This window comes from Trichoplusia ni, chromosome 11 (genome assembly GCF_003590095.1).
Source record: "Trichoplusia ni isolate ovarian cell line Hi5 chromosome 11, tn1, whole genome shotgun sequence".
NCBI lineage: Eukaryota > Metazoa > Arthropoda > Insecta > Lepidoptera > Noctuidae > Trichoplusia > Trichoplusia ni.
The window spans coordinates 12,316,655-12,329,480 of record NC_039488.1 but is presented as its reverse complement, the minus strand read 5'-3'; the positions used below and the strand labels follow the sequence as shown (position 1 = coordinate 12,329,480).

The 12,826-nt window shown below is 36.8% G+C and overlaps 1 protein-coding gene across 1 annotated transcript in view; it reads left to right on the top strand.

Annotated features, from left to right (window-relative positions):
• Positions 1-10,850, top strand: part of LOC113498672 (5-hydroxytryptamine receptor) — a 79,131-nt gene extending 68,281 nt beyond the window's left edge. Inside the window, exons 4-6 of the mRNA XM_026878782.1 lie at positions 7,020-7,153; positions 9,194-9,303; positions 9,621-10,850. Coding sequence (XP_026734583.1) covers positions 7,020-7,153; positions 9,194-9,303; positions 9,621-10,542 — 1,166 coding nt within the window. The 3' untranslated portion in view covers positions 10,543-10,850. The remainder of the gene's footprint in view (positions 1-7,019; positions 7,154-9,193; positions 9,304-9,620) is intronic.
• The last annotated feature ends 1,976 nt before the right edge of the window (positions 10,851-12,826 follow it).

Below are 12,826 nucleotides of genomic sequence, written 5' to 3'. Positions count from 1 at the left end.
TGGCCGGTGTAAGCCCGCGTTCGGTGTATGAACGATTGCAACGCATTGCCATACACTGACGTAGCCCGGCAGTTCAGGTAGAGTTTGAGGGTGTGGGGTGTCCATGAGGATTCCAACGCCTCACCAAAAACAAGGAATATTCCTGGTTTATTTTGCTGTATATTTTATGTGTACAGCAGAAGTTCATGAGCTCTTAGAAGCATGCGATCCGTATTTCCTCTATCCGGTTTTCCTTATATGTCCATCTCTGCCTTCAAAACGTCAGTCCTCGATATAATTTTATTTGTTCCATATGAATTATGTACTCTGGACTGCATTTTTTTACTTGCAATGAAAACACTTAATTTCTGGGCTTAAAAAAGAGGCGATAACTCCTGAGTTTGAAAGATTTGCGATCATTGATGCAATACGTCATCAAATTGTATCTTTTAAAGACTTTGATAATTATTAACTACTTTCTTAAGTATAACTAAATTTACTTTATAAAAAATACCTACTTTTGTATTTAAGTAACTAGGTTCCAAATTAATAAGTTGATCTCTAGAGAGACCTTTCGTGATCTCATTAACAGTAACATGCTCCAAAGCGAGTAATTATGGTGATCTAAACGAACCGCTTCTATCACACCCAAGGGTCTGATAACGATTATTATTATTTTTATAACTGTACTTTGCCAAACATTTGTGTTTTTGATGATATATTTAAATACTTGCAGGATTTTCGTAAAGATTTTCTCTTCTTTTCGTGTTAAACTGTCTCCGTATATATATATATATATACTAGCTGTTGCCCGCGACTTCGTCCCCGTGGGTAGAAGATATAAGTTATGATTTAGGTATACCTGCCCGGTTTTTTCACATTTTCCATTATATCTTAGCTCCTATTAGTCGCAGCGTGATGGTTTATAGCCTAAAGCCTTCCTCTATGAATGGTCTATTCAACACAAAAAGATTTTTTCAATTTGGACCAGTAGTTCCTGAGATTAGCGCGTTCAAACAAACAAACAAACTCTTCAGCTTTATATATTAGTATAGATATATATATTTGTGTTTTGAGTATCATGATTATAATCTTTATTTTAATGGCTGCTGTTGGACAAGCCGAGAACATGAGTGCGCCGAATAGCGTAAGAAAGTTTCCACATTTAATTCTGTCGTCTGTTGAAAATAATAAAAACAGATTCAAAGGACTTGCGACCTAGTTTAAACTTTAAAAGGGGTCAGACCTCTTTAAGCCTACAACTGTGTACGAAAACTAGGTACCTAAATATGTAGTTCTTCTAAATAAAAATATTTCATAAGGAAAATCTAACAACGAACGGTCGAAAATAACAAATAAACATCGTAAGAACGAGGATTCGGAGAAAGCAATTTTTTCTCATAATTATGACAGAAAATTAATTTAGGCGAAACGAAAAATAATTTGGTATTAGAAATTTTCTTTATACCTTCTTCTGTTAAAAAGCAATTAGAATAAAATTAAAATAATAAGATACGGGTTCGGTTCTTTTTTAGTTGTGAAAATATGAATAATAAGAAATCGTTAACGCCATTTCAGTGTAAATTTGAGTATTATTGTGATAAATGAGTTGGACTAAAAATCATAAACAATGAAAACAATTTCTGTTAGTTCCCGTAGGACGAAATAATAAATTGTGTTTTGGAATCCTATTATCTTATTCTGAAATCCGTCACTTGATAACATTACATTACACACTTCCTCTTTCATTTTATTGGGCAATGGTATTGCATTTCTGTGTAGTGTTTCATAGCAACTATAGCAAGTTGCAGATTTTATTCAGATGTTGTTTTTAATTATGGTGAACGAAAACATTGTGTAAAAAATAGGATTTCTCATATTGGAATCTAAAATTGCCAACCTGGATTGAGGTTGCATGGAAATCGTAGCTCAAAGCTTCCTAGAATGGTGATCACCTATGGGGTTTATAAGTGTGCCCATATTGTACCCGCACCCATTTCTGAATATAAAAGAACTTCCATCCGGAGCGTTATTTTTTTATACCTATCGAACGGCTCGACATCTGAAGACATACCTACAAATCAAAAGTCCAAGAAAGGCAAAATGCCATCAACTTCAACGAAATAAAATCACAATTTCCTCCACAACCTAGAAGAAAGGAACTAAATCCGTATACCCAAAGCAAATCCACATTTATATCGTACATAAGTACTTTATTAAACGATACAAAGACATACCAACACAATCTAATCAGCGCCAATATTCCGGAGCTGCAATCAAGTGAATGAGAGCTCCTAACTACAATGAAAGCAAATCGGCCAAAACTGTGTACGGTCAGCAGCAAACGTCTAAACATGATTAGACGTCGTGATACTGACGTAGCTCTTGTTTCTGGATGTTGTTCAATGATTTTTGTCTGTTTGTGGTCTTGACCAGGTTTATATGAAGTTAGTTCAAATATATTTAACTTTTTTTTTTTGGTAAGGCAATCCTTATGGACTTACCTTAGGGAGTGGGAGTGAATCCCACTCCCTTGGGGTAGGAAATGGGTAATGTCAGACTTTTACTGACTAAACCTGAACCGCCGTGCTACGTTTTTGTGTCGGTGTATGGCAATGCGTTGCAATCCTTCATATTTACAGCTATACGACTTCCACCGCCCTGTAGTGCAGTAGGTCACTTTGTCGTGTTGTGTGGACGTGTAAAGAGCGTCGGCCTCCTCGCCTCAAATATAATTCACCCAGGCGGACTAGGATCTCAAATACGTTGTCAGGCGCTGGTTACAGATTCAAACTTAAGCTATCGATACGGCTTATAACTACTTAAATACCATCATCCGTGTCGATCGTCCTTGAGCAAGCTGGGTCGAAAATATAATAAAGGTCTCTGGTCGAGTCTGGATGAGGCGGGTACAGGACCGTAGAAATTAGCACGAGGCCTGTGGCCAACAGAGCAGGACAAAAGCTGTGGACTTAAATATCCCTTAGCCTTTTTGACTTTAATCAATAGAACGACCGGATTAACCAAAAACGACAGTCCTGACTGGTCGTGATTGTGCTACCTTTGGTGTTGTTCGTCCCTTTGTTGCTGACCGTACTATGGTAACTGTTGGACATTAAGTGCGAAAGCTGTTGCGACTAGGTCAAGTCGCTATCGACGTACTGTTGGGGTGTGGTCGCACTGCCAGATTGATCGGGCGGTAATTCGATTAATTAATTCAAGTTGTTTGAACTAGATGGCGCTGGTACGTTTTAAAAACTATCTTACGTAAGGGACAGGATAACCACAAATAAGGTTGTACTAGATTATTTAAAAAAGATAATTTCAAAGGGTTAGGTACCTATTTATTTTATCAATTATGGCAAAAACTATTGAGGGGTGTTGTAAACAGTTAGAATTTAGTTTTCTAACTAACAGTGTATTTGAGGTCCTTGTAATCCCTAAAGTTTAGAATAATTAAATATCTGTCCTAGCTCGCGTGACAAACCTTTAACGCGACACTGAACTCCGATAATCTGGTTTAATTGGAATATCTCTTCACTCTACAATGCTAGGCATAGGAATCTATTTGCGCTAAATCACAGCCTTAGGGCTGAGCAGTAATTTTACAAACTTACTAGCATTTATATCATGAAGAATCTGAAAGAGTCCCTGAACGCGAAACTCAGAACATACGTTTTGTAACCTTCAGATTTCGAAAACCTTACCGATACAGTTCATCTTAAACATATTAATAAAAAATACTTGACGTAATTCATTTCGCCTATACCTAAAAATGGCTGAAGAGAACATATTGACTATTTGAGTTATGATGTAAGAAAAGTTTTCCTAGTTTTTTCCATAAAAAGACATAAGCAGCCCAATGTCTCGAAGATATAGGTATCAAAATCACCAAAATGTACTTTTTGTAATATATTTCAATTTTGATAGTAACTGTCGTGAGAATGATTCATTATTAAATGATGTAACGGTTTACTTACGCGTATTTATCGGGGTAGCCCGACTAGTTTCGGACCCAACCGGAGTCCTTAATCATGAGCAGACGCGGCGGGATCGCGAGTCGAACTCGACTTGAGTTGAAACTAGTCGGGCTACCCCGATAAATACGCGTGAGTAAACCGTTACATCATTTAATAATATATTTCAATTATTATAACAGGCATGTTTCGTCCAATAAAAAGCAACTGTAACTATTTATATGTTCAGAAGTTCTCGTCTATGAGTAAATATGTTAAGATATATGAAGCTCATGTTTTCGCCATGAGCGGAGTCAACAGACTCATCAATCAATGTACGGTACCTGTGTATGTGTTATGATTAAAGACTCTTATACCCTCGTGATATTATTGTTTTACTAAAAATAATGTTGAAAAAAAGAAGTTTTATTTCGTTATTAAAATTAAAAATCAGTTTAGGTCATCATTTTTATTCGGTCATTAAAAAGTCAAAATCAAATTCAAAAGTTTTTATTTCAATGAAGTTTATTTATCTGATTTGGACGAAACTGAAAACTTAATAATTGTATACGAAAAAGGAAATCCTAAAACGGATATAACATTTTCTATTGATAAGTTAGTAATTCGCAAAATTTGGGCCAAAATACATGAAACATAACGCTTTTACTAATGTATCGTGCCTAGGGAGCCAGTTGTCAATTATAACTAAATGAACGAAAGTAACCTAATTCTGAGTAATCGTATGCATCCTAATATATCAAGTTTCTAGATCTAGATCTTATACCGGAGTAACTTAACTAGATTTGGTTGAAACACTGTATTTGAACTGGGGGGTGTTGGGTGTTAAATCTGTTTGGAGTAGGTCAAGTCGCTTCCAGGCAGATCTGTAGATCTGTAGACCCGTAAAGTAGCGATAGTGTGGTATGGTCCAAGTATTGGCGGTGAAGAAGTAGCTGGGCAATGGAATATTGAATCTATATTGTTTTAGGTGGTTGGTTTTTAACAAGTGCTTGTTACATAATTTTGATAATAAATGGGTTTTATTCGAATAATAGTTAACAAAAAGCTTTAATTTAATTTTGATTATAATTATTAGCATGTTTTTGTGACGTAGGTATAATTCTGTTTACTCTAAACGAGTTTGGCACACGAAAACACACACCCTTAAAAACAAAAACAACTCGACTAACTAATATTCACGTAAACAATTATAGTAATAGCTTTCACATTCATGAACCTATGAAAACAACATAACACCCTCTAAAACGTTTAAGTGAAGCCCAAATATTGTGCTTCCCCCCCTTAAGGTTAGATAAACCGGTTTATGAGCTGAACTATCTCTTAAAATAAGATAGACAGTTGTGGAAACAAGATAAGAGTAGAGAGTGAGAGAATGAGGAGCTCGTGGCGAAGCTATAACTGCATAAGTTGATCGATCACAGGTTAATCTACGCTTGACGCGGTCGGACTTTACATGGGTGACAATCTTTGTCATAACGATTTCCTCCGTGTTTCGGAAGTCCTGAAAGTCCTGGCTGTTATTCATACACCTTTGGCAGTCGTTACATAGGGTAGTCTGAACCTAGAAAGTCTGGCAACCAGTCTAACCAAGGGGTATCGTGTTGCCCAGGTAACTGGGTTGAGGAGGTCAGAGAGGAAGTCGCTCCTTGTAAAACACTGGTACTTAGCTGAATCCGGTGAGACTGGAAGCCGACCCCAAAATAGTTGGGAAAAGGCTAGGTCGATGATGAATTGTGGAAAAGAGATGAAACTCTACATGGTGAAGTGCGCTCTCTCGCTTCCACAATCGCAGTAGTTTTAGTTTAAGAAGTGGTATAAGGCATGGTTCACACGGGCTATGTCCATAAATCGTTTATTTTATAGCGTGTTTCCATACCCGCTGTTATTAATTACTGCATAGTTATTAATGAGGTTTACGAACTTGGTTAATTTATTATTATGCAATACGATCCGAAGGTATTTTGTTGGTTTTAAGCGTGAATCGTTATTTGCTATTAATTCCACTAGGTAGAGATTTAAATTGTGGTTACATTTTTGTACATTATAAATTGTTTGGCTAGTTTTATTAAATAGTGTCATTTGCAACTGAAAAAATACATTTTAATATCGATATATTTTCTAACGTTGCTAATAGGTCCTGTTCTTGTGCTGAATAAAAACAAATATTAGTGAATATTTCTCTAAGACGCTATTTTCTGTTACCAATTCATTAAAAAAAAATACTTAACAATAATCTCTTACAATCACTCCACACCCTAAAGCAACCAGTTCGAAAAATTTCTCGGAATCAAGAGCCACACAATGCTATTGCATTTCGTATCTATTCATGAAGCCGTATCGACTTCTTGTTTATACATTACATGCCTTTGTATACCGTCTCTGCCAACTAAGTGACCCCAATGTTACAATGCAACAAATGTATTTATAGATTACAAATGATAAAACTTTGTACTATATTTGATGGCAAATTATTATAGGCTTTGTAACAAGATGACAATCGAAAGCTGCTGAAAGACATTGCTGTATGCGATATCAATAATAAAAATCGTTAAATAGAATAAAAGGGACAAGTTTAAGATATATGACTTGTCAAATTGAAATTAATAATCTCGAAGTCAGCCTTTGGCAGTCCACCGCTGGACATGCCAACTACAGTGGCTGAGAAATTTTCTTATTTACAAAGATACTGCGACAGCAATTTTGAACTCGCATTTTCAAATTTAGATAATGCATTGGTATTTTCAAAGTAGCCGATTACCTATTCAAATTAGACCGTAGCTCTAAAATCAAAAAGTTTTATCTCAAATATGCCGTTTTCCAGGCACTCTTAAAACGTTAAATAGTTATGGTAATGACACTAATTGCGCTATTCCAAAAACTCATTCCTATGGAGAAGAACTGGCTAGAAACTCCATAAGTTACTCTTTTAAAACATAAAATATTACAGTGTAATCTCATACATTATCATGTATGTAAGCAAAAACAGCGTAAAATAGCAAAACTAGCATCAAATAGTCACACAAAGAAGTAATACAGAATATTAATAAAATACATTTGTTCCAGGTAATGTGTTCGTGATAGCAGCTATTATAATTGAGCGGAATCTTCAGAATGTAGCCAACTATCTGGTGGCGTCGCTGGCGGTCGCCGACCTCATGGTGGCCTGCCTCGTCATGCCCTTAGGAGCGGTGTACGAGGTAAGAACTTATACAAACATAAGTGTTAAGTTTGCATTTCAGCGAAAATAGTTTCTTCTTGAATTAAACTTGGCCTTTTGAGCATCAGCACGTATTAGATCTCCGCTCGAGCAGCTGTCTCTGGGCTTACTGTTTCCATGGTTGATATAGACAACTATTAGTAGATTTCGGAAATCAAGAGGTTGGCACGTATGAGCCCTGTGTCTGTGGCGTCTTGCCTAAACCTGCCCAGCGTCCTCTTCCTGCACGTGCAAAGACCTGATCAAGACTCCTGATAATGTTTGCCGAGTATTGCTATGAATCATAGTCGCCATTGACCGAAGATCGATACGAAGAAAGAATAGTCTCGAACATAGACCCGAGAGCAATGAATGACCGTCCTTTAAGAACACCATTTTAGAGTTGAGTGACAATGAACTCAAGTTATTGACACTTGACATTTTTAAAATTCAGTATAGCCGCTATTAAATTATTCCAAAAACAAATAAACCAGTCATAAAACTCTACATTTACTGTCAACAATACCACAATGGAATTAACAAAACCAGTTCTAGACATTAAACAAATACATCTTAATATTTGCAAATGTAAAATACACTTTCAAATACAACATTATTGTAATATTAACAGGCTGTGCCAATATTCGCTCGCTTCGTACAAATGTACACAGAATTCATTTCGCCTATTCATAACAATTTCGACAAAGAAATTTAATTGGCATGAAGATTTGAGTGCTATAAAGCCGCTCGCAACTGAATTTAAACATTTATTTCGAACAAAGTGTAGAATAGACCCCAGTCGGCGGGACTATAAGGTGGTCGATTCTACACATTTTTCTGTCATTCATAAATATTAAATCTAATTGGTTTTGAAATAGAATATTGCATTGGACTTGGAACTCAGTAGGATAATTTGATGATTGGACCATGCCTTTAAGATCAAATCGACTAAACTTGACTAAGTGGCAGTTTAATTTCGTAAAGAAGTTAACATTTTTGTATGACATAGCCCTATTAGTAAAGATAATCAACAATTTTAAAAACAGCAACATATCTAAAAAACTAAAATACTAATATATCACTTGCCGCTTTATACGATCGAGACTCATTCAACTTGTTACCAATTTAGAACACAGTAAATACATATTTACAGCAACTACATTAACAACAATACACAAGTAACTTCGAGAACGGAGTAATGCATAAAAAACGATGCCAAACTTTTAATCCAGGAATTAACAATGCATTGTTGGCGAACGTAACAAACATTGGCCAAATGTTAGCCAAACTAGTTGGTGTGTAATTTGCTAAGTTGGTATTGTAACGTTTACACGCAGTTACGTGCTTACATAAGAGTTTGCCTCGGGCGCACCGACCCTTACGTCACTTACTAAAACGCTGGTGTAACTTAAAGTTAGGAAAGTGTTACTCATGTTTGTTGGGGCACTGTTATAACTTTGAATAGTATTTTACTGCCACTGTTTTCCGTGTAAAGAATACTTTGTTCAAATACACAAACGTATGTTTGAGCTTTCATTTTTCATTGCGGTTTATTGCTTAAGCACACTTTTCATTGGATACGCGGGCAAATAATCACTAATTACTAACTCGAAATTTTAACGATAAACATTCTTTTAAACAAGACATGTACCTGTCATATTTCTGGAGGCTTCAGGAATCAGAAGGTTTAAAAAAATATACTTTTAGTACTTGCTGAACACGATTACAATTACTGGTGGAACAACATTAAGACGAAACGAACCGATTTCTAAAATACAAATAGAAATCATAAAGTGAATTTCCAAAGAAAAACAAAAGAGAGAACAATTTCATTTGGGCTTGGTAATTGTTAAACAATTTATATTCGGCTGCTGGATCATTTGATAGATTCATTAAGTATAATTTTAGGCAAACTTATTAATACATAATGACTTCGTGTTTTATTTTCTGTCTAAAAGAGCTTTAACCTCTATGACTTGAGTATCTCTCAATCACGGTACAATAACTGTTCCCTGTACCTAATTAAGCAACTTTATCACAGGTCAGTCAAGGCTGGATCCTCGGTCCTGAGCTGTGTGACATGTGGACCTCCAGCGACGTGCTCTGCAGCTCCGCGTCTATTCTTCACCTTGTTGCCATAGCGACAGACAGGTAAACAAACAAACTTTATACATTAAGCAACATTATTCTTCCTTAATTGTCAATTACTCAAGGACCTGGATCTATGTTATTTATTATCAAAGTTTCGTAAACAAACCTCTTTGATACGAACCTGACTGAAATTGTACCGTAGAAAATTTAAATTATTTTTGATGACCTAGCGTATAGAATTCTAAATTGGGTTCTTTATACATTTATCCCCGTAACGAGCAATTAAATCTTGTTAAGCCTTTCTCCAAAATTTATACAGCGCCTAAACATATTTTCTTAAAAGCATATTACTCATTTCAGTTTATGTTCTTTTCTAGGTATTGGGCAGTGACAGACGTAGACTACATCCATATACGCAACGAGAAGCGTATTTTCACAATGATTGTCCTCGTGTGGGGGGCGGCGCTGGTCGTGTCCTTGGCCCCGCAGCTCGGCTGGAAGGACCCTGACTACCTCGCCAGAATCACGCAACAACAGAAGTGCCTCGTTAGCCAAGATCTTGCGTATCAAATCTTCGCGACCATGTCGACGTTCTACGTACCCCTTGCTGTTATCCTCATTTTGTACTGGAAGATCTTCCAAACTGCCAGGAGACGCATCCGAAGGAGACGAGAACCTCCCCCTCCTCGGCCCACATCGGCTGACGGCGCTCCTCCCTCCGGGCGGCCCGTACAGTCAGCGAGGGACAGACGCTTCGTCAAGAAACGATTCCTGAACCTCAAGAAGTGCAACCAGCGGACTCGTGCGGAGACACTGGCTGCCGCGTTGTTGTTGACAGAGGGCCAGAGCACCTCCACCGTTGATACGTTGGACGAAGAGCCGAGGACCACAGCGTTCACGATCAACGAGAAGGCGCCTCCCTCTGTGTCCCCTGAAAAGTCTTCCTCGACTGTTACTAACGGCTCGAAGCCGGAGCGAGCCATCGTTCCCGCCCCCACGCACAGAGAGAAGAAAGAATCTCTCGAAGCAAAAAGGGAACGTAAAGCAGCGAAGACTCTCGCAATCATCACAGGAGCATTCGTGTTCTGCTGGCTTCCATTCTTTATAATGGCGTTGGTCATGCCCATCTGCCAAACGTGTGTTATCAGTGATTACTTAGCGAGTTTCTTCCTCTGGCTAGGCTACTTCAACTCGACCCTGAACCCCGTGATATACACTATCTTCAGCCCCGACTTCCGCCAAGCGTTCGCGCGCATTCTCTTCGGCACTCACCGGCGGGGCCGAAATAAAAAGTTCTAACGAAAATGTCACTACTATGTATATAATTGAGCCTTGTTGGCTGACGGACTATGTTACTCAACCTATATTGTATGATATTTCGCTTTCTGTATGTTATACATACTAAGTAGATAGTGTAAATACGTTCATTCGGTGATATATTGTAAATAATATAAAGGTATATTATAGATGATGTTGACAATTGTTTTTTTTACGCGTTATAGTCTATACAGCCGCGACGGGGTCGCTCGCGAGTCCTGGGCGACCCCCCCGCCCGCTCTTATGTTGTTTCAAGTGACATTACGAAATAAATATTTAAATTATATCAATACAAGTCTTTTCTTCTTTTCCTTGATGGGATTGTCTGTTATTTGGGTAAAAGTCGGCAAGATATTGGGCACAATTAGAAAATCCTTTAAACCCATTTTTCGTTGGTTTTGTTTTCGATCCCTTTGTGGCAATATTATGGAAGAGTTTATCCGTGTATTTAAGGTAATCTCAGAACTACCGCGGTTTCAGAAACTCATTATTTTCAATGCGGATTTTCTTTATTGCGCATCTAATTTATTGGATATTTTATTTATGCAAACGATCCGTTTGAGGCTTCGGCTAATATGTTTTCTATGTGTAATACGGGTCTGATTGCCACAAAATATAGCCCAGGGATATTTGTTCAGAATGTGAATGTTTGTGCTCGTAAAATTAGTATGAGTAAACCAATAGAAAGGGATATGTATAACGAAGTGCAAACATGAACGTATTTGATTTTATTTACGCTGTTTCCCTTTGATAAAACTGACGTTATTTAATAAAATTATCTTAGTTTTTTTAGTTTGGTAACTGAAATTGAGGTTCACGATATTACTCTGTACGAGTAATATCGCAAATTAAAATAATTTTACATAACAGCAACAATTGCAACTATTAAAAAATCCTTCTATTTTTGTTTAAAGTAGAGCATCACCAATATACAACTACAGTACTCTGTCATCCAATAATGTCAACCAATCAAATTGACTAATAACGAGATATCTCGATCATCGTGTTGCTGTCTATTGAATAATCTCGTAACATGAGTTAATTCACTATAATCACTCAATCTATATACGTTTAACACGCTAATATATTCAAATCAGTTCAGGAAATGTGTACAACTATTTTAGGTCGACCTTGGACACTCTAATAACGCATTTATTCTAATGCTAATAAGGTTTAGTTTTGTAGTTCGTTGATAAATTGGACGCGTGATCCTTCATACGTTTGCGGATTTGGATCCTTAAAATCAGACCGTCCGCAAGCATAGAGTTTTTCTTGTTTTCGATAAGTTTTCTCTTAGTCTCCCTTAATGAGTATTAATAAGGTATTAACTATTAAACTAATAGTTATCACAACTAATTACTAAGAAAATCGTTAGAACGAGAAAAAAACTATATCTTTTCAATAGAAAAAACCTTTCACAGAACAAAGAAACAGGTCATACCCTGATTCTATGCAATAAAATATATTCGAAGTGTGCAAGTAAAAAAACTTTGCAGCCATCACCAACGGCAGACATCTTATATATTTTTTTCTCAATGCGTGTCAGCCTTGAAAAATGGTTGGAGAGGACACGGTGCCGCTGAAAGCGATTATATCTTCCGGAAACGATATTTAATATTTCCAACCTATAACTTCACACAACTTTACGACAGGCATCTAATTTTTTCATCATTTTTAAACAGTCTTAAAAGGAATTTTACATGAAGTGATTGAGCTAAGATTTACTAGATGTGACTACAAGGCTATCGGGTAAAGCATTGTGTTTAGTGTAAGAGCTAAATATGTTAGAGCGTTAAATTAAATTAATATCGCCATAAAAATGAATACAGGTCATCTTTCTTAACCCGCTTTTATCAATACCTACTGAAATAACACCTAATCTTCAATCTGATAGATCTTTAATATCTTGTACTAAACGTAACATATTACGAGGGCAATAGAAATATTGCCCGAATCAAAATGATAGTATCAAAAATCGTCAAAAAACGCTATCTCCCGCACTCAGTGAACACCCTTACGACCCCATCTGTTGTCACTCGGGGCCACAAGGAAAATAAATTGTGCCGCGGAACCCGCTCGAACTGATTTCTCCACTAGCTGATAAGAAAATGCCTTTTAACGTAAAAGGTAACGATAGTGCTACCTATCGGAGTTTTTTTTGTCATATTTATTTCTATGGAGAAAGGAAAATGGACTATGTAGACAACATATGGGGTATTTGTTGGTGGAATGAGTTTTGAAATGTGAATCTTGTTAGAACCTGTTT